Below are 23892 nucleotides of genomic sequence, written 5' to 3'. Positions count from 1 at the left end.
GGGATAGGGAGGAGGATAGAGGGAGAGAGAGGAGGATAGATAGAGGGATAGAGAGGAGGATAGATAGAGGGATAGAGAGGAGGATAGATAGAGGGATAGGGAGGAGGATAGAGGGAGGGATAGAGGGGGTATAGAGAGGAGGACAGAGGGAGGGATAGAGAGAGAGGGATAAATAGAAGGATAAAGGGAGAATAGAGATGGATAGAGGGATAGAGAGGAGGATAGAGAGAGGAATAAAGAGGAGGGTAGAGGGAGGGTAAGAGAGGAGGATAGATAGAGGGATAGAGAGAGCCAGATCAGAGTGAGACCATTGAGATTAATTAATTGTTCATGATCAAATCGACAGAAGCTGTGCAGTCTCCCACTGCCTCTCCCCCAGGACCCAGTGGACAGAACGCATCACAGGCCCCCACGCTTATTCAAGGCTACAAAAGTGCCATTCATTTCCTGTTTCCCCTGAAACAGGGGAGCTCAGGCATTGAACGGCGCATGGGGTCGGTCAAACACGCACACACACGCACGCAGCAACGCACGCACGCTCGCACAGAGCTAGAGAGTTCGCCTTGTCCTCTTCCTTCCATCCTTCTTCCATCATCCCCTCTCGCTCCCTGTCTCTCTCTCTGTCCCTCTCTCTCTCGCTCTCATTAAAGGGCTATTAGAGAGAGGGACAGCATGAGCCTACAAGATACCATCCTAACCACTAGAGAACACCCCAGAGACGGAGAGAAAGAGAGAAAAAGAGAGGGACTGGGAGAGAGAGGGAGAGGGAGAGGGAAAGAGAGGAAAAGAGAGGAAAAGAGAAGGGAGGATAGAAAAACAAAGAAATATTACTAAAAAACATGAAGGGGAAATAGAAAGAGAAAGAGTTAAAAGGGAGATAACATGAGATATAGGAAGAGAAAGAGTTAAAAGGGAGACAACATGAGATATAGGAAGAGAAAGAGTTAAAAGGGAGACAACATGAGATATAGAAAGAGAAAGAGTTAAAAGGGAGACAACATGAGATATAGGAAGAGAAAGAGTTAAAAGGGAGACAACATGAGATATAGGAAGAGAAAGAGTTAAAAGGGAGACAACATGAGATATAGGAAGAGAAAGAGTTAAAAGGGAGACAACATGAGATATAGGAAGAGAAAGAGTTAAAAGGGAGACAACATGAGATATAGGAAGAGAAAGAGTTAAAAGGGAGACAACATGAGATATAGGAAGAGAAAGAGTTAAAAGGGAGACAACATGAGATATAGGAAGAGAAAGAGTTAAAAGGGAGACAACATGAGATATAGGAAGAGAAAGAGTTAAAAGGGAGACAACATGAGATATAGGAAGAGAAAGAGTTAAAAGGGAGACAACATGAGATATAGGAAGAGAAAGAGTTAAAAGGGAGACAACATGAGATATAGGAAGAGAAAGAGTTAAAAGGGAGACAACATGAGATATAGGAAGAGAAAGAGTTAAAAGGGAGACAACATGAGATATAGGAAGAGAAAGGACAGTGAAGGGAAAGGAGCTGATTGTCAGAGAGAAAGTGAGAGTAGGAGGGGGATAGTGAAAGAGGAGAGGGAGATAGATGACTAAACACACATGTCTCTCAGTGATAAATTAGGCTGAATGGGGGAGGAGTAGAGGGAGAGATGGAAGAATATAGGTAATACGTTAGAAGAAAGAAGATAGGGTAGAGAGAGGGTGGAGAGAGGAAGAAAGGGGGTGTTAGAAAATATTGATTAGAAGAGGGAAGGAAAACTAAGGGGAGAATAAGAGAGATAACTAGATGGGGAGAGAGAACAAGAGAGAGGTAGAGGGAGAGAGATGGAGAGAGAGAGAGGTAGAGAGAGAGAGCGATAGAGGTAGAGGTAGAGAGAGGTAGAGAGAAAGAGAGAGTTGGAGAGAGATGGAGAGAGAGAGAGAGAGAGAGAGCGATAGAGGTAGAGGTAGAGAGAGGTAGAGAGAAAGAGAGAGTTGGAGAGAGATGGAGAGAGAGAGAGAGAGAGAGAGAGAGAGAGAGAGAGCGATAGAGGTAGAGGTAGAGAGAGGGAGAGAGGTGTGTGATGTATACTATGACTTTAGGAGACGCTATGAGAAGTGGATCATTTGGAAGTGAAGGGGAAGACAGCTAGGCTGCTTCCTCAGTCCAACACAGGAATGTAGAGCGGGCGGAAACCGGGTTTGTGTGTGTGCCAGACAGGAATCCCTAACCCCCACATACACTGACTCCACTTACCAGGGCCGGGGGAGAGGGATGAGGTGGAAGAGAGGAATGAGGGGTGAGAGAGATGACGGGGGAGAGAGGGGGATGAGTGGGGAGAGGAATGAGGGCAGGAGATGAATGAGGGGGGAGAGGGAAGAGAGGGGGGAGGGTGAAGAGAGGGGGAGAGAGGGATGGGGGGAGAGAGGGATGAGGACAAGGAAAGAGGGAGAGAGAAGGATGAGGGGGAGAGAGGGCGAGAGGGGGAGGTGAAGGGGGAGAGGCGGGGAGAGAGGGAGGTGAAGAGGGAGAGAGGGGGAGTTAAGGGGAGAGAGGGGGAGGTGAATGGGGAGAGACGAGGAGAGAAGGGGAGAGAGGGAGGTGAAGGGGGAGAGAGGGAGGTGAAGGGGGAAAGATGGGGAGAGAGGGAGGTGAAGAGGAAGAGATGGGGAGAGAGGGAGGTGAAGGGGAGAGATGGGGAGAGAGGGAGGTGAAGGGGGAGAGATGGGGAGAGAGGCAGGTGAAGGGGGAGAGATGGGGAGAGAGGGAGGTGAAGGGGGAGAGATGGGGAGAGAGGGAGGTGAAGGGGGAGAGATGGGGAGAGAGGGAGGTGAAAGGGGGAGAGATGGAGAGAGAGGGAGGTGAAGGGGGAGAGATGGGGAGAGAGGGAGGTGAAGGGGGAGAGAGGGAGGTGAAGGGGGAGAGATGGGGAGAGAGGGAGTTGAAGGGGGAGAGATGGGGAGAGAGGGAGGTGAAAGGGGAGAGATGGGGAGAGAGGGAGGTGAAGGGGGAGAGATGGGGAGAGAGGGAGGTGAAGGGGGAGAGATGGGGAGAGAGGGAGGTGAAGGGGGAGAGATGGGGAGAGAGGGAGGTGAAGGGGGAGAGAGGGGGAGAGAGGGAGGTGAAGGGGGAGAGAGGGGGAGAGAGGCAGGTGAAGGGGAGAGATGGGGAGAGAGGGAGGTGAAGGGGGAGAGATGGGGAGAGAGGGAGGTGAAGGGGGAAAGATGGGGAGAGAGGGAGGTGAAGGGGGAGAGATGGGGAGAGACGGAGGTGAAAGGGGAGAGATGGGGAGAGAGGGAGGTGAAGGGGGAGAGAGGGGGAGAGAGGGAGGTGAAGGGGGAGAGATGGGGAGAGAGGGAGGTGAAGGGGGAGAGAGTGGGAGAGAGGGAGGTGAAGGGGGAGAGATGGGGAGAGAAGCAGGTGAAGGGGGAGAGATGGGGAGAGAGGGAGGTGAAGGGGGAGAGATGGGGAGAGAGGGAGGTGAAGGGGGAGAGAGGGGGAGAGAGGGAGGTGAAGGGGGAGAGATGGGGAGAGAGGCAGATGAAGGGGGAGAGATGGGGAGAGAGGGAGGTGAAGGGGGAGAGATGGGGAGAGAGGAAGGTGAAGGGGGAGAGATGGGGAGAGAGGGAGGTGAAGGGGGAGAGTTGGAGAGAGAGGGAGGTGAAAGGGGGAGAGATGGGGAGAGAGGGAGGTGAAGGGGGAGAGAGGGGGAGAGAGGAAGGTGAAGGGGGAGAGATGGGGAGAGAGGGAGGTGAAGGGGGAGAGATGGGGAGAGAGGGAGGTGAAGGGGAGAGAGGGGGAGAGAGGGAGGTGAAGGGGAGAGAGGGGGAGAGAGGGAGGTGAAGGGGGAGAGAGGGAGAGAGAGGGAGGTGAAGGGGGAGAGAGGGGGAGTTAGGGAGGTGAAGGGGGAGAGAGGGAGGTGGAGGGGGAGAGATGGGGAGAGAGGGAGGTGAAGGGGGAGAGAGGGGGAGAGAGGAAGGTGAAGGGGGAGAGATGGGGAGAGAGGGAGGTGAAGGGGGAGAGAGGGGGAGAGAGGGAGGTGAAGGGGGAAAGATGGGGAGAGAGGGAGGTGAAGGGGGAGAGAGGGGGAGAGAGGGAGGTGAAGGGGGAGAGAGGGGGAGAGAGGGAGGTGAAGGGGAGAGAGGGAGGTGAAGGGGAGAGAGGCAGGTGAAGGGGAGAGAGGGAGGTGAAGGGGGAGAGAGGGAGGTGAAGGGGGAGAGAGGGAGGTGAAGGGGGAGAGATGGGGAGAGAGGGAGGTGAAGGGGGAGAGAGGGAGGTGAAGGGGGAGAGAGGGAGGTGAAGGGGGAGAGATGGGGAGAGAGGGAGGTGAAGGGGGAGAGATGGGGAGAGAGGGAGGTGAAGGGGGAGAGATGGGGAGAGAGGGAGGTGAAGGGAGAGAGAGGGAGTGGAGGGGGAGAGAGGGAGGTGAAGGGGGAGAGAGGGGGTGTAGGTGTACCGAACTATCACTTCCCTCTCTACTTTCATATCTCCCCTGTCTCCCCTCCACCTAATCAACACACACACACACACACACACACACACACACACACACACACATACACACACACACACACACACACACACACACACACACACACACACACACACACACACACACACACACACACACACACACACACCAAACCTTGAGCTGCGTTGGAGTTCAGGGGAACTTGGGTAAGGCCAAACAGTCTGCTACACTGGGGAGCCAACAGAAAATAAAACAGACAGCCTAAGACAACACAACACAACACAACACAACACACAACACACAACACAACACACACCACACAACACAACACAACACCACACAACACAACACACAACACAACACAACACAACACAACACACAACACACAACACACCACACACCACACAACACACAACACAACACACCACACACCACACAACACAACACAACACAACACACAACACAACACAACACAACACAACACAACACACAACACAACACAACACACCACACAACACACCACACCACACAACACACACCACAACACAACACAACACAACACACCACACACCACAACACAACACACAACACACCACAACACAACACAACACAACACAACACAACACACAACACACAACACAACACACAACACAACACACAACACACCACACACCACACACCACACACCACACAACACAACACAACACACAACACAACACAACACAACACAACACAACACACAACACAACACACAACACACCACACACCACACACCACACAACACACAACACAACACACCACACAACACAACACACCACAACACACAACACAACACAACACAACACACAACACAACACAACACAACACAACACAACACACAACACAACACAACACACCACACAACACAACACACCACACAACACACAACACAACACACCACAACACAACACACCACACACCACAACACAACACAACACAACACACAACACACCACAACACAACACAACACAACACAACACAACACACAACACACAACACACAACACAACACACAACACAACACACCACACAACACAACACACAACACAACACACAACACACAACACAACACAACACAACACAACACACAACACACAACACACAACACAACACAACACAACACACAACACACAACACACAACACAACACAACACACAACACAACACACAACACAACACACAACACACAACACACAACACAACACACAACACAACACACAACACACAACACACAACACACAACACACAACACACAACACACACAACACAACACACAACACACAACAAAACACAACACAACACACAACACAACACACAACACAACACACACACACCACACAACACACAACACACAACACACAACACAACACACAACACACAACACACAACACAACACACAACACACCACACACCACACAACACAACACACAACACAACACAACACACAACACACAACACACAACACACAACACACAACACAACACAACACACAACACAACACAACACAACACACACAACACAACACACAACACACAACACACAACACACAACACACACAACACAACACAACACAACACAACACAACACACAACACAACACAACACACAACACACAACACACAACACACAACACACAACACAACACAACACACACAACAAAACACAACACAACACACAACACAACACACAACACAACACACAACACACAACACAACACAACACAACACAACACAACACACAACACACAACACAACACAACACAACACACAACACACAACACACAACACAACACAACACACAACACAACACACAACACACAACACACAACACACAACACAACACACAACACAACACACAACACACAACACACAACACACAACACACAACACACAACACACACAACACACAACAAAACACAACACAACACACAACACAACACACAACACAACACACAACACAACACACAACACACCACACAACACACAACACACAACACACAACACAACACACAACACACAACACACAACACAACACACAACACACCACACACCACACAACACAACACACAACACAACACAACACACAACACACAACACACAACACACAACACACAACACACAACACAACACACAACACAACACAACACAACACACACAACACAACACACAACACACAACACACAACACACAACACACACAACAAAACACAACACAACACAACACAACACAACACACAACACAACACACAACACAACACAACACACAACACACAACACACAACACACAACACAACACAACACACACAACAAAACACAACACAACACACAACACAACACACAACACAACACACAACACACACAACACAACACAACACACAAACACACACAACACAACACACAACACAACACACAACACAACACACAACACAACACACAACACAACACAACACACAACACAACACACAACACAACACACAACACAACACACACAACAAAACACAACACAACACACAACACAACACACAACACAACACACAACACACACAACACAACACACAACACAACACACAACACAACACACAACACAACACACAACACACACAACACAACACACAACACAACACACAACACACACAACACAACACAACACAACACAACACAACACACACATACCCATCCACCACCCCACGTCAAAACACCCATCATTTGTTCTCATTCTCATTGGCCAAGTCTTCAGTCCTGGGCTCCCCACTGCATCTCAGTGCAAGAGGCATCACTACAGTCCCTGGTTTGGATCCAGGCTGTATCACATCCGGATGTGATTGGGAGTCCCATAGGGTTCGCAAAATTTGCCCAATGTTGTCCGGGTTCGGCTGGGGTAGGCCGTCATTGTAAATAAGAAATTGTTCTTAACTGACTTGCCTTGTTAAATAAAGGTTACATTTAATAACACTTATTTGTCTTATTTAAAAGAAGGGAGGACGCTGTTGTCACAAGGGAAGGACAGAGAGGGGGTGAGCAAGGGAGGAAAGTGTTGGAGGACGGAGGCGTGGAACGGGTGAGAGAGGGGGGAGGAACGGGGGTTGGAAGGATGAAGCAGGAACCCTCCCACAACTGTGTGTGTGTGTGTGTGTGTGTGTGTGTGTGTGTGTGTGTGTGTGTGTGTGTGTGTGTGTGTGTGTGTGTGTGTGTGTGTGTGTGTGTGTGTGTGTGTGTGTGTGTGTGTGTGTGTGTTGTGACTGGGCCAAGCTGACACACCCACAAGCCAGCAGACCTGCACATCCTGTTAGGACCTACATTTGTACATATACCCTCCTCCCCCCACCACCATACCGGTCAGACGGGTAAAGTAGTGTGTGTGAGCCGTGGGGGGGGCTCAGTACAGTAAACAGAAGAGAACAAACCTCTAAAATAAACAGAAGGAAAACAGGAACGAGAGAAGGAGGGAGAGGAGAGAGAGAAGGAGAGCGAAGGGTTTGGTTTTTGAGGGCTTCTCCTCTCTCTTTCTCTCTTGGGACCAATGAGATGGTTGGGTGGTGTTTGTTATAGTTTCCCCCACTGAGAGAGGGAGGGAGGGAAAGAGGAGAGGGAGCTTTCGACAACAGAAGATAAACCATTTCACCACATAGCACTTAAAAGCCACATTCAGACACACATAAAAACACACCCACTCACTCTACTCCCCACTACTGTCCTTCCCCTCGACTGGTTCCTTCTCAACACACATCCATTTGACTAAATCAGTCAATCTTCTCTCTATATGCATGTGTGTGTTTGTGATAGTGTAAATGTTCAACCACAGCAGCCCCCTGTGCCAACAGGACATCCTGTCAGGAGGCCTTCTGGGTAACTCTTTAGATCTCAGCGATCAATGTGCATGGAATGTGTGTGAGTGCATGTGCACGTGTGTGTCTGTGTTTGTGTGTGTATCTGTGTGTGGGCTGCGGTTATCTGGGGAGCACAGGTCCTGCCCAGGTGTAAGGTGGGGTAGATCATCTTTAACCCCCCCAACTCGCTCGCTCTTCTCTCTTCCACCCTCCCATAATGCTCTCCTCACCCCTCTCCTCCACCTTCCTCTCTCCTCCCCTCGTCCTTCTCTCCCTCCCTCTCAGTTGTGTTCCATTGGCAGTCTGTTGAGAGGTGGGGGGTGCTGACGTTTTGGAAAAAGTAACGGTCAGGCCCAGGGAGGAGGTGTCTTCCTGTCCAGCGGGATTGTATGGAGCCAGAGGGTTATAAATAGATCAGGTGTCACTACGTGAAACACAAAGGGTTGGAGGGGAACAGATTTCTGCTTTATAGATGATCACAAACATGATGAAATAAATAAGAGTGCAAAGCGTATTGGAGTGTGTGTGTGTTGATGTGTACGTGTGTTTGTGTGGAGTCCATAATGTCCAACAGGAGGTGAGGTCATAGAACAAAATATGAAGGGTGGGCGGTGAGAAGTAGTGGTTACCACGGTGATAATAGAACAGTGGGCTACTGAAAGAGAGAGACAAGAGTCAGAAGAGAGAGAGTGAACGAGATAGAGAGAGAGAGAGAGAGAGAGAGGAGGGGAAAGAACAGTATAACAGTATTCCGTCACGACTACCAACATGACAGATAACCACTCAGCCCCATTCAGTGCCAACACAAAACTGAGGGATAGGGAGGAAGTGGAGGGGGTGAATGGAGGGAGGGAGAGGGGGAAATGAAGGGAGGTGGGGTGACAGGGGCACAAAAAGTCAACAGGGTGGAGAGGAAAAGGCTGAAAGGGGGGGTGGAGAGGAGAGAGATTGAGGGAGAAAAAACAGACAGGGAGAGGAGAAGAGAGAGACAGAGAGGAAAAGAGAGGCAGAGAGGAAAAGAGAGAGGCAGAGAGGAAAAGAGAGAGAGAGAGGAAAAGAGAGAGGCAGAGAGGAAAAGAGAGAGGCAGAGAGGAAAAGAGAGAGGCAGAGAGGAAAAGAGAGAGGCAAAGAGGAAAAAAGAGAGACAGAAGAAAAGAGAGAGGCAGAGAGGAAAAGAGAGGCAGAGAGGAAAAAGAGGCAGAGAGGGGTAAAGAGAGGCAGAGAGGAAAAGAGAGGCAGAGAAAAAAGATAGAGAATGAGAGGAAAAGAGAGGCAGAGAGGAAGAGAGGCAGAGAAGAAAAGAGAGGCAGAGAGGAAAAGACAAGCAGAGTGAGAGAGAGAGAGAGAGAGAGAGAGAGAGAGAGAGAGAGAGAGAGAGAGAGAGAGAGAGAGAGAGAGAGAGAGAGAGAGAGACTTCAACATCAGGCATAACCCAGTACATAACCCGGAACATAATACATAACCCAGGACATAACCCAGTACATAACCCAGTACATAACCCAGTACATAACCCAGTACATAACCCAGTTTACAGAACAACTTTGAGAAACTAGATTAATGAAGGAGAGAGAGAGAGAGAGAGAGGAAGACACAGGAAGAGAGAGAAAGAGATATGAAGAGAGCGACACTTCAACACCAGGCATAACAGAGTACTTGTCAAGCACTGAGTTGTGAAGAGAGGGGTTCAAAATGAAGAAATATTACATCTATTTTGGTTTTTATTGGAGAGGGAGTGAATTAGGTGGAAGAAGAGAAATATTAAAGTAGATTATTAAACTGTGAAAAAGAGGACGGAGAGAAAAGCAGAGAGGTGCAAGAGGGGTGAGGGGGTTGAAATCTGTTCACAATGTTTTAAATATTAAACCTATTTCAAGTTTAATGAAGTGCAAATACTATGGGGAGAGTCTTAACTGGAGTATGGAGCGGAAGGGGATGAAAGGAGAGCTGATTCATTATTTCAGACGTTCACCTTTAGACTGTGGAGACGTGGCATGAAGGAAGGGAGAACAAGAGAAAAAGTTGATGAGGAAGTGAAGGAGTGCGGGCTGTTTTGAGGAAGCCAATCTGGCTACCACAGGTGAGTTTGGAAGGCCCCCAGAGAATTGTCAGAGGGATGAGGGTATAAAGTCATACAGGCCCAAACACGCTTGTCAGAGGGATGAGGGTATAAAGTCATACAGGCCCAAACACGCTTGTCAGAGGGATGAGGGTATAAAGTCATACAGGCCCAAACACGCTTGTCAGAGGGATGAGGGTATAAAGTCATACAGGCCCAAACACGCTTGTCAGAGGGATGAGGGTATAAAGTCATACAGGCCCAAACACGCTTGTCAGAGTGATGAGGGTATAAAGTCATACAGGCCCAAACACGCTTGTCAGAGTGATGAGGGTATAAAGTCATACAGGCCCAAACACGCTTGTCAGAGGGATGAGGGTATAAAGTCATACAGGCCCAAACACGCTTGTCAGAGTGATGAGGGTATAAAGTCATACAGGCCCAAACACGCTTGTCAGAGTGATGAGGGTATAAAGTCATACAGGCCCAAACACGCTTGTCAGAGTGATGAGGGTATAAAGTCATACAGGCCCAAACACGCTTGTCAGAGTGATGAGGGTATAAAGTCATACAGGCCCAAACACGCTTGTCAGAGGGATGAGGGTATAAAGTCATACAGGACCAAACACGCTTGTCAGAGTGATGAGGGTATAAAGTCATACAGGCCCAAACACGCTTGTCAGAGGGATGAGGGTATAAAGTCATACAGGCCCAAACACGCTTGTCAGAGTGATGAGGGTATAAAGTCATACAGGCCCAAACACGCTTGTCAGAGTGATGAGGGTATAAAGTCATACAGGCCCAAACACGCTTGTCAGAGTGATGAGGGTATAAAGTCATACAGGCCCAAACACGCTTGTCAGAGTGATGAGGGTATAAAGTCATACAGGCCCAAACACGCTTGTCAGAGGGATGAGGGTATAAAGTCATACAGGCCCAAACACGCTTGTCAGAGTGATGAGGGTATAAAGACATACAGGCCCAAACACGCTTGTCAGAGTGATGAGGGTATAAAGTCATACAGGACCAAACACGCTTGTCAGAGTGATGAGGGTATAAAGTCATACAGGCCCAAACACGCTTGTCAGAGGGATGAGGGTATAAAGTCATACAGGCCCAAACACGCTTGTCAGAGTGATGAGGGTATAAAGTCATACAGGCCCAAACACGCTTGTCAGAGTGATGAGGGTATAAAGACATACAGGCCCAAACACGCTTGTCAGAGTGATGAGGGTATAAAATCATACAGGCCCAAACACGCTTGTCAGAGTGATGAGGGTATAAAGACATACAGGCCCAAACACGCTTGTCAGAGGGATGTGGGTATAAAGTCATACAGGCCCAAACACGCTTGTCAGAGGGATGAGGGTATAAAGTTATACAGGCCCAAACACGCTTGTCAGAGTGATGAGGGTATAAAGTCATACAGGCCCAAACACGCTTGTCAGAGGGATGAGGGTATAAAGTCATACAGGCCCAAACACGCTTGTCAGAGTGATGAGGGTATAAAGACATACAGGCCCAAACACGCTTGTCAGAGTGATGAGGGTATAAAGTCATACAGGACCAAACACGCTTGTCAGAGTGATGAGGGTATAAAGTCATACAGGCCCAAACACGCTTGTCAGAGTGATGAGGGTATAAAGTCATACAGGACCAAACACGCTTGTCAGAGTGATGAGGGTATAAAGTCATACAGGCCCAAACACGCTTGTCAGAGTGATGAGGGTATAAAGACATACAGGCCCAAACACGCTTGTCAGAGTGATGAGGGTATAAAGACATACAGGCCCAAACACGCTTGTCAGAGGGATGAGGGTATAAAGTCATACAGGCCCAAACACGCTTGTCAGAGTGATGAGGGTATAAAGACATACAGGCCCAAACACGCTTGTCAGAGGGATGAGGGTATAAAGTCATACAGGCCCAAACACGCTTGTCAGAGTGATGAGGGTATAAAGACATACAGGCCCAAACACGCTTGTCAGAGGGATGAGGGTATAAAGACATACAGGCCCAAACACGCTTGTCAGAGGGATGAGGGTATAAAGTCATACAGGCCCAAACACGCTTGTCAGAGTGATGAGGGTATAAAGTCATACAGGCCCAAACACGCTTGTCAGAGGGATGTGGGTATAAAGTCATACAGGCCCAAACATGCACAACTAAAAACAATCGAAAAGCAGAATGCCTGTCTGGTACTCGGCTAACAAAAAGAAAGCGATTGTATGTAATGAAAATTATCTCCTAACATGGTTTCCAAGGTGACCAACACACTAGGCCTTGTCTAATAACACATCTATACGAGCAACATATAATCTGCATCCAGGCAGAATTAAGACCCTGAGCTCATCTTGAATAAATACTTTGTTTATACAATATATGGAAGGGCCCTTAAACAGCTTATGACCCAAAACAAGTGTGTGTGTGTGTGAGTACTGTGTGTATGCCTGTGTGTGAGTACTGTGTGTATGCCTGTGTGTGTGGTTGTAGCTGTGGGGTAGATTGTGAAACCCCAGCAGAGAGCAGAGAGAGGAAGTTCAGCTCAGATAAAGAGGTGGGATTTCACACCTTCCTCAAACATTGTATATGTAATCCATGAGTTAGGCCTGGAGAGAACGGAAATAACAGCCCACATGTAGATAGTCAGATAATCTAAGCAGTGTGTGTGTGTGTGTGTGTGTGTGTGTGTGTGTGTGTGTGCGCGTGCGTGCGCAGTGGTGTAAATTAATTAACTAAAAATACTTTAAAGTACTACTTAAGAAGTTTTTGGGGTATCTGTACTTTACTATTTATATTTTTGACAACTTTTACTATTACTTCACTACATTCCAAAAGAAAGCAATGTACTTTTTTCTCCATACATTTTCCCTGACACCCAAAAGTACTCGTTACATTTTGACAGGAAAATGGTCCAATTCACACACTTATCAAGAGAACATCCCTGGTGATCTCTACTGCCTCTGATCTGGCAGACTCACTAAACAGAGAACATCCCTGGTCATCCCTACTGCCTCTGATCTGGCAGACTCACTAAACAGAGAACATCCCTGGTCATCCCTATTGCCTCTGATCTGGCAGACTCACTAAACAGAGAACATCCCTGGTCATCCCTACTGCCTCTGATCTGGAGGACTCACTAAACAGAGAACATCCCTGGTCATCCCTACTGCCTCTGATCTGGAGGACTCACTAAACAGAGAACATCCCTGGTCATCCCTACTGCCTCTGATCTGGCGGACTCACTAAACAGAGAACATCCCTGGTCATCCCTACTGCCTCTGATCTGGAGGACTCACTAAACAGAGAACATCCCTGGGTATCCCTACTGCCTCTGATCTGGCGGACTCACTAAACAGAGAACATCCCTGGTCATCCCTACTGCCTCTGATCTGGCAGACTTACTAAACACACATGCTTAGTTTGTAAATTATGTCTGAGTGTTGGAGATAGCCCCTGGCTATCTGTAAATATTTAAAACAATTTTAAATGGTGCCATCTGGTTTGCTTAATATAAGGAATTTGAAATGATTTATACTTTTACTTTAAATGTTTTATACTTAAGTATAATTTAGCAATTACATTTAGCTTTTGATACTTCAGTGTTTTTCAGACCAAATACTTTTAGACTTTTACTCAAGTAGTATTTTCCTGTGTGAATTTCACTTTACTTGAGTCATTTTCTATTAAGGTATCTTTACTTTTACTCAAGTATGACAATTGAGTACTTTTTCCACCACTGTGTGTGTATGTGTGTGTGTGTGTGTGTGTGTGCGTGTGTGTGTGTGTGTGTGTGTGTGTGTGTGTGTGTGAGTGTGTGTGTGTGTGTATGTGTACATGTCACGCTGTCCATCTACCAACCATCTCCAAAAATCCCCCTGGCCAACCCAAAAGGTCACAATATGGGGTTTTCACAGGCGGAAAAACCCCTAAAAAATCACAAGTTATTTTTTTATTAGGCCAAACAGCAACTGTGCAGCCCACAATATAATGCTCACAGGAAGAGAGAGCAATTACCTCGCTGTGTTCACATGAACCAATAGAAGGTGTTATTTGGTACTGAATTATAAAACAGAATTGTACGACGTATTTATAGATTTTATTTCGAAATACTGTCCCTATCAAATAGATGTATTAAATAAATAAATACATTCCATGGAATACAATTGTAACGTTGTCATACAAGTACATACCCTATTTGAATCATAATGGTCTTAAGTCCATTCACTGCTCACTGGCCTCAATAATGATATCAAGCTCACAGTAGATGTTGCAATAGGGGTCTGATACCGATTCCATTTTTTGATGGAGAAAAGCTACCGATACCAATATATCTTCTGATATACTGCTTTACAGCAGGGAAATGAAAACATGTAATTGCCATCCAAAAGAGCAATTGCCAAATAACTATGCTTCAAATGTTGATTTCATAGTTACTGCATAGCATAGTTACTGCATAGCATAGTTACTGCATAGCATAGTTACTGCATAGCTAAAACATATATATTCCCATGTCAAGGCACTCTTACTGTTGATACTGTTTGGAAGCACCAGTAGTGTATTGTTGATATAGTCCCAAAATGTTTTGCATGGCACCAATCAAGTTTTCAGGATATGTAACTTTCAAAATACAGATGCGTTTTGCATAATATGGGCCAGATTTCTGTATTTCGAAAATTATACATCTTGAAAACTTGATTGCTGACATGCAAAACATTTTGGGACTGTATCAACAATGGACTAATGAAGCAAATACTAAAATATAGTTTTGGGGTGGAGTTTTCCTTTAACTCTATGTCTATGATAGCATTTCTATTCCACTCAAACATCCACTCAGAGGAGGCATCTTAAAACAGCTCAGCCTGGGGAAGAGCTAGTGTCTATAGAGATGCATTATTAAAAAGGAGGAGGGGAAAGAGAGACAGACAGACACACAGACAGAGAGAGGGAGAGAAAGGGAGAGGGAGAGAGAGGGAGAGAAAGAGAGAGAGTGTTTAGGCATTATTCCATCAATAAAGAATGAAGCAATTAAGCTAATCTCAGAGTGGAGGTGCCTTTCTCCCTCTTATCCTTATCAGAAGACGTCCCAGAAACCAACGGGACAGGAGGGTGTCTCCACAAACACCCACCCACCCACACAAACAACCCCAAACCCCATCCTCAAACACACAATCCTACCAATTATACGCCCACTAAACCCACACTGCAAAAACCCCATGGTCAGACGACACAATACCAACACTGTCAATCCCCTGAAAGACAACACCCCATTACTGCACACAAGACTTCAACTAAACCAGTACTCTCACAAACCTAAAGAACAGCTCTGCCAGGGGAAACAGCAATTCAGCTACTGACAGCCTGATCTACTGTACTGAAAACCTTTCACAAAATGGGGTAGGCAAAATACCACTGATAGGTAAATGCCAGTGTTTGGCTGCACTAGTGCCAAACTCTGCCAAAATACATCACCGGCAACAAGAGATTTCCTGTAACCTTTCGTCAAGGCTGAGAGAACGTTTCCTGGTTAATGCCAACCCTGTAAACCTACTCTGGTTCGGCCAAAACTGTGTGTCTGTCTGTACGTGTGTGTGTGTGTGTGTGTGTGTGTGTGTGTGTGTGTGTGTGTGTGTGTGTGTGTGTGTGTGTGTGTGTGTGTGTGTGTGTGTGTGTGTGTGTGTGTGTGTGTGTGTGTGTGAGTTTGCTGTACTTGTCCGTTGTGCCTAAGATCATTATGTGTCGCAGACTTCAAGACAATTTAGAGTTAAGTAGGTAAACGAATATTAAGCCTATATGAATCAGTCCGCCGCCCTCCCTCCCCCCTCCCTCCCTCCCTCCCTCCCTCCCTCCCTCCCTCCCTCCCTCCCTCCCTCCCTCCCTCCCTCCCTCCCTCCCTCCCTCCCTCCCTCTCCCTCCCCTTCCTCTCGCCCTCTTCAGAGAGGTCCTTCCCTAAACCCCAGAGAGAGGGGGAGGAGTCTAGATGGCGAGGACGCGTGCATAATCCGTGTGCAGACCCGGGTCAATGCAATTATCCTGTTTTCTTTAGCTGCTACCATGCGTGTGCCCATTTCACAGCCAACTCCCTTAATGCACCCAGGATTAGCTTCCCCTCACTTTATAACCACTTAATGATCTACCTATCCACACACACACACACACACACACACACGCAGGGAAGAGGTTTGTTATGTAAGACAATTCATATGTACTGTCCAAATATGGAAATGTGCTTTTACCTTTCCAAATGATATAAGATAATCATGTTATCAAATATGTGTTAAGGAGATACAACCAAAGCATAGCACATTCTGCCCTCCCCTGTCCTGTACCCAGAGACCCAGAGACCCAGGAACCCAGGAACCCAGGAACCCAGGGGAAGTGTCTCCTACCTGGGATGTCCTGTCCATTGTAGCTCCAACGAGTCACGCCCATCACGGGGGGCAGCGGAGAGCCCGGCCTGCTGTCTCTGTCCAGCTCGGTCTGCTGGGTAATATGTCTGACTGTGTCCTTGTTCTTCCTGTTCTTCCTCCTCCCCGACCCAGAGGGCTGCCATGCCCCGTCACTTCCTCCTCCCAACCCTCCTCCCCCCTGCACCCCCTGTGCCCCTGCACCCACTCTGAGCCTCTCCCGGGGGTGAGAAGTGGAGGAGGGTGAGACTTGTTCTTCTTTGACAGTGACGGGGCGGTAGTCGTGTGGCCAGGCGTGCTGGGAGTCATGGCCACCGTCTTCCTGGCTCTCATGGCTCTTGGGTGTCTCCTGGTCCTCTTTACCGTATGTACTGCCACTACCCTCATGGCAGCTGGCAATGGCTGAGTCACCAGAAGAGTTGGCCGGACTCGTACGCCTCTCCAGCCATGGCGAGGAGCTTCCACCTGATATGATGGACGCCAGGGCTTCTGACGCCGCCCCTCCTAACCCTCCTCCTCCTCTTTCTCCCCCTATACCTCCCCCACCTCCCCCTATACCTCCCCCACATATCCCAGCGGCCGCGACAGCCCCCATCTCGAAGTCGGCCAGTTCGTCGGCCAGCTCGGAGCGGATACTGATGTCCAGCGCGGCCTTGATGAAGCCGTGGCAGGCCTGGACGATGTCGGTCATCTGTAGGTAACTGGCAGCTGACATCACCTCAATGACGTTTTTACTGGTCAGCGCCAGGTGGGCAGAGTACATGAAGTCCAGGATGGCTTTAAAGCCTGTTGCTGTGACGATGTCCAGGTGAGTGACGGTTGTTTGGTGATGTGGCTCCGCCCCTTTCTTAACCTGAATGATGAATGATAACGGTATTAATGACTTACTGTATCCTTACTGTACATAGTGTTCTTCACAAACTCCAAGGTGCTTTAAACTGAATGAGGATAATCCATTTTCAATCAACCAATCATCAATTAAGCCCCTATTGAGCAAGCAAATGGGACAGCAGCACTAAGATCTGATCTGGGATTTAGGCCAACGTCCAGTCCTCCAGCACTAATGTACTCAAACCTGTATTCCCCTCCACCACACCCACCTGGCAGTAGAGGGTCTTGAAGTAGCGCGAGGAGCCCAGGAGGACGTTCTTGTGGGCCTTGAAGATCTTCCCCTCCACAATGACACAGGCGTCACACAAGATGCCATGCTGCCGCTGCTCGTTGAGCTCCCGCAGGAGCTGCCGGTAGTGGGACGAAATCTCCATGTCCTCTTTCCTGTTGCTGTTCATTGGGTTAGCTGACCTGTTAGCCTCTCCTGGACAGTCTGAGGGAGGGAGAGGGAAGGAGGGAGAGAAAGTTTAGTGTTAACGTTTCATTGGGTTAGCTGACCTGTTAGCCTCTCCTGGACAGTCTGAGGGAGGGAGAGAAAGTTTAGTGTTAACGTTTCATTGGGTTAGCTGACTGGGAGGGAGAATGGGAAGGAGGGAGGTTATAAGGGAGTTTATGAGGGTGGTTATGAGGGAGGTTAGGAGGGAGGTTAGGAGGGAGGTTAGGAGGGAGGTTAGGAGGGAGATAATGAGGGAGGTTATGAGGGAGGTTATGAGGGAGGTTAGGAGGGAGGTTAAGAGGGAGTTTATGAGGGAGTTTATGAGGGAGGTTATGAGGGAGGTTAGGAGGGAGGTTATGAGGGAGTTTATGAGGGAGTTTATGAGGGAGGTTATGAGGGAGGTTAGGAGGGAGGTTATGAGGGAGGTTAGGAGGGAGGTTAGGAGGGAGAGTAGGAGGGAGGTTAGGAGGGAGGTTATGAGGGAGGTTATGAGGGAGAATAGAGGAGGGAGGTTATGAGGGAGGTTAGGAGGGAGACTATGAGGGAGGTTATGAGGGAGGTTATGAGGGAGGTTAGGAGGGAGGTTAGGAGGGAGGTTAGGAGGGAGGTTAGGAGGGAGACTATGAGGGAGGTTAGGAGGGAGGTTATGAGGGAGGTTAGGAGGGAGATTATGAGGGAGGTTAGGAGCAGTCCACCATTCAGTACAGTTTCCCAGCATGTTACAGTAGCACACTGACAGAGCTTGGAGGTATGAGATGAGCAATGCTGATGGCCAATTTATCATTATTACTAATAATCACAAAGCATAAAAAATGCCCTGAATTGCCTGGAAATATCCGATTCAAAGCAACAGAAAATAGTGGAAAAAAACCTCCTAAAACTAGTTCTGTATCTTCCCCTTAAGCAGAGGACCATGATAAATACTGGACATTATCATAATGCTCCTGATGTACAAACAACAACATCAATAGAAAAACTATTTTAAAAAGACCAGAGGCTGTGTGTGTGTGTGTGTGTGTGTGTGTGTGTGTGTGTGTGTGTGTGTGTGTGTGTGTGTGTGTGTGTGTGTGTGTGTGTGTGTGTGTGTGTGTGTGTGTGTGTGTGTGTGTGTGTGTGTGTGTGTGAGAGCATGCCAGTCCTGGTTTCTCTATGGGGTGAACAGGCTAGACTAGCTCCACCATGGGCTTCTTTCCTCCCCATCACCCCAGTAACTGACCTACAGTGATTACACACAACTCTTCAACATAACGGAGATCTCAGCAGAACTGCTTTACTGTGTATGTGCTGAATATCATTTCATTCAGTTAATGCCCTTTGTTACTAGGAAATACCTCTTCATGTGTATGGAGGACCTTCCTACTAGGGTGGTAATCAATAGGTAAGGATTAGATGAGAAGTCGATAGAGCTCTCTGTTCCCTTTGACTATTCACAGGTTAAAGACAGACGGAACACACACAGGAGAGAGAGAAAGGAGGAGGGAGGAAGAGAGAGGAGGAGAGAGAAAGAGGGGGGAGAAAGAGGAGAGAGGGAGGGGAGGAGGAGAGAGAGGATTGAAGAGAACAAAGGGAGAGGAGTGCATTGCCATGCTGATGCACTTACAGACAGTGCAAACTGGTTAATGAAGGGTAACACACACACACACACACACAACACGCACACACACACACACATGCGCGCACACACACACAAACACAAGAGACAAAGGCTCCCCTCAAAACACAAGACAAACATTTTGTTGGGTGGTAAGTTAAGTGGTTTACATTTTAGGGAGTATAACCAATCACCCACAACAACATGCTGGGGACTGGGGGGGGGGGGGGGGGGGGGGTTACAGTGACAGACATGTTAAATTACTCTTCAAATTGAAAGAAAACAGAAATATGTAAACTGCACTCGCAGACACACGTGCCAACACAGATCAACACACACACACACACACACACACACACACACACACACACACACATTAGTCAGAGCATTAGCGTTTTACACTCCTGCTCTCGTCTTGGTGAGTGCTGAATCGGCGGGACGCATAGTGTTACCATGCGCAGCACTGATTTGTTTTGGAAACGCCGCGGCTGTCACCACTCATTGGCTGTTAAGGGAGACGACAGCCGTGGTTGGCCGAGGTGACAGCAGCATTTGCTTGGGGCCGGCACACTTCAGGTCATGTTTGAGAAAGCTGTGCTGAACCTGATGGCTTGTAAGATCACATCAATCCTGTGTGTCCCCTATATCCACTCAGACAGACACACCTCTAGTCGACGAACACAGGCCATAGCTGAGTGACAAGCCTGTGTGTGTGTGTGGTGTGTGTGTGTGTGTGTGTGTGTGTGTGTGTGTGTGTGTGTGTGTGTGTGTGTGTGTGTGTGTGTGTGTGTGTGTGTGTGTGTGTGTGTGTGTGTGATTTCTCTCTCTAAACCATCTAAAACGGTTCTGGATGTCTTCCACCTCACTGTTGCCTCACACACACCTGACTGTTGCCTCACACACACCTGACTGTTGCCTCACACACACACACCTGACTGTTGCCTCACACACACACCTGACTGTTGCCTCACACACACACCTGATTGTTGCCTCACACACACACACCTGACTGTTGCCTCACACACACACACCTGACTGTTGCCTCACACACACACCTGACTGTTGCCTCACACACACACCTGACTGTTGCCTCACACACACACACCTGACTGTTGCCTCACACACACACACCTGACTGTTGCCTCACACACACACCTGACTGTTGCCTCACACACACCTGACTGTTGCCTCACACACACACACCTGACTGTTGCCTCACACACACCTGACTGTTGCCTCACACACACCTGACTGTTGCCTCACACACACCTGACTGTTGCCTCACACACACCTGACTGTTGCCTCACACACACCTGACTGTTGCCTCACACACACCTGACTGTTGCCTTGTAAGCAGGGTTTTTAGTTTGGTTTGGCTTGTCAAAAAGTCTATACTTACATTGGCTGAGGAGAAAATTGGTTCAATGGAAAATCACATTGGCTAAGGAGAAACTTGCTTCAATGGAAAATCCCATTGGCTGAGAAGAAACTTGGTTCAATGGAAAATCCCATTGGCTGAGAAGAAACTTGCTTTAATGGAAAATCCCATTGGCTGAGAAGAAACTTGGTTCAATGGAAAATCCCATTGGCATAGGAGAAACTTGCTTCAATGTAAACTCACATTGGCTGAGGAGAGACTTGCTTCAATGTAAAATGACATTGGCTTAGGAGAGACTTGCTTCAATGTGAAATGACATTGTACCTCAGTCTGTCTAAAAGCATGTTTTGATGTAGGCTAGTTAATTCTCCTCTCATTCACTTGTCAAAAATCTATGTGGCGTCTAACCTCCCTTGGGCCGATGGAGGCGTTGAAAGACCTCACCTCTCACCTCCCAACACAAACCCCACAGCTTTTAAGGACACAATTATTCCTGTCACCCTGCCTCCTTTCATCCTCTCCTCCATCTCCTCCTCTCCCCCTTTCACCAAGGCTTTCTAGCATATTATCAAGCTGCATAAAGGATTGGCCAATCTCTGCACTTTGAAAAATCTAGAGAGCAGAGCAGAGACCTCCCGGTACATTTCTGCCATTAAGATGATATTCTGACCCTCACCCTGAATGTGGTGCTTTTCACTCTACTTTAAATGGACATGTGTTTATCCTGTAATACAATATCACCTTATAACACTGAGAAGACCCATGTAACCTGTGTATTATGTGAAATACAGTTCATTCGGTAGGTGTTCAGATCGCTTCCCCTTTTTCACATTTTGTTAATGTAACAGTTGTCTTCGTCGTCCGAAGAGGAGGAATCATCGGACCAAAACGCAGCGTGGTAAGGGTTCATGCTTTATTGATAAACTGAACACTAAAACAAAAATAACAAAGAGAATAACTGAAACAGTTCCGTAAGGTGCAAAACACTAAAGAGAAATAAACTACCCACAAAAACCCTGTGGGAAAAGGCTACCTAAGTATGGCTCCCAATCAGAGACAACGATAGACAGCTGTCCCTGATTGAGAACCATACCCGGCCAAAACAAAGAAATACACAAAACATAGAAAAAAGGACATAGAATGCCCACCCTAGTCACACCCTGGCCTAACCAAAATAGAGAACAAACCCTCTCTATGGCCAGGGCGTGACAGTTAAGTTACAGCCTTTTCTAAAATGTATTAAATCATTTTTCCCTCATCAATCTACACACAATACCCTATACTGACAAAGTGAAAACAGCTTTTTTTGTGTGTGTGCAAATAAAAATAAAATAAAAAATGAAATAACTTATTTACATAAGTATTCCGACCCTTTGCAATGAGACTCAACATTGAGCTCAGGTGCATCCTGTTTCCATTGATCATCCTTGAGATGTTTATACAACTCGATTGGAGTCCACCTGTGGTAAATTCAATTGATTGGACATGATTTAGAAAGGCACACACCTGTCTATATAAGGTCCCACAGTTGACAGTTCATGTCAGAGAAAAAATCCAAGCCATGAGGTCGAAGGAATTGTCCATAGAGCTCTGAGACAGGATTATGTTGAGGCACAGATCTGGGAAAGGGTACCAAAACATTTCTGCAGCATTGAAGGTCCCCAAGTACACAGTAGCCACCATCATTCTTAAATTGAATAAATTTGGAACCACCAAGACTCTTCCTAGAGCTCTTCCTAGAGCTTCCAAACTCAGCAATCGGGGGTGAAGGGCCTTGGTCAGGGAGGTGACCAAGAACTCGATGGTCACTCTGACAGAGCTCCAGGGTTCCTCTGTGGAGATGGGAGAACCTTCTAGAAGGACAACCATCTCTGCAGCCAGCTTGGAGTTTGCCAAAAGGCACCTAAAGGACTCTCAGACCATGAGAAACAATATTCTCTGTCTGATGAAACCAAGATTCAACTCTTTGGCATGAATGCCAAGCGTCACGTCCGGAGGAAACCTGGTACCATCCCTACGGTGAAGCATGGTGGTGGCAGCATCATGCTGTGGGGGTGTTTTTCAGTGGCAGGGACTGGGAGAGTAGTCAGGTTCGATGGAAAGATGAATGGAGCAAAGTACAGAGAGATTCTTGATGAAAACCTGCTCCAGAGCACTCAGGACCTCAGACTGGGGTGAAGGTTCACCTTCCAACAGGACAACACCCTAAGCACACAGCCAAGACAACGCAGAAGTGGCTTCGGGACAAGTCCCTGAATGTCCTTGAGTGGCCCAGCTAGAGCCCGGACTTGAACCCGATCGAACATCTCTTGAGAGACCTGAAAACAGATGTGCAGCGACGCTCCCCATCCAACCTGACAAAGCTTGAGAGGATCTGCAGCGAACAATGGGAGAAACTCCCAAAATACAGGTGTGCCAAGCTTTCCCAAGAAGACTCGAGGCTGTAATCGCTGCCAAAGGTGGCACCCCCCAGCTCTGACTTTGCTGACAGCTACTTTATTAAGGAAAAGTGTACTTACAGTGACTGTGATATGTGGTTGACACACCTAGATATATTAAGATGAATGCACTCTGGATAAGAACGTCTGCTAAATTACTCAAACGTAAAATGTAGTTAAATAAAGATATTGACCGTGGACTTTCTAATGATGGTACACACAGTTTTCATCATGTTTATAAAGTAGACAAACATTTTCTTGGGTGGTAAGTTAAGGGGTTTAGATTATAGGGAGTATAACCCAATCACACACAACAACATGCTGGGGACTGGGGTGGGGGGGGGGGGGAGTGTGTGGGTATGGGGGGGTTACAGCGACATGTTAAATTACGCTTCAAATTG

At 47.6% G+C, this 23892-nt stretch overlaps 1 protein-coding gene across 2 annotated transcripts in view; it reads right to left on the bottom strand.

Annotated features, from left to right (window-relative positions):
* Window positions 1–23892, bottom strand: part of LOC106566585 (zinc finger and BTB domain-containing protein 46) — a 122044-nt gene that overhangs the window by 60216 nt on the left and 37936 nt on the right. For both annotated transcript variants that reach the window (XM_014134725.3, XM_014134726.3), the window contains exons 2-3: window positions 17858–18081; window positions 16740–17610 (exon numbers count right to left, since the gene is read on the bottom strand). In XM_014134725.3, coding sequence (XP_013990200.1) covers window positions 16740–17610; window positions 17858–18046 — 1060 coding nt within the window. In that variant the 5' untranslated portion in view covers window positions 18047–18081. The remainder of the gene's footprint in view (window positions 1–16739; window positions 17611–17857; window positions 18082–23892) is intronic.

This window comes from Salmo salar, chromosome 13 (assembly GCF_965601325.2).
Source record: "Salmo salar chromosome 13, fSalSal1, whole genome shotgun sequence".
Classification (NCBI taxonomy): domain Eukaryota; kingdom Metazoa; phylum Chordata; class Actinopteri; order Salmoniformes; family Salmonidae; genus Salmo; species Salmo salar.
Note: the sequence above shows the minus strand (reverse complement) of the source record. Positions and strands in the feature narration are given on the sequence as shown.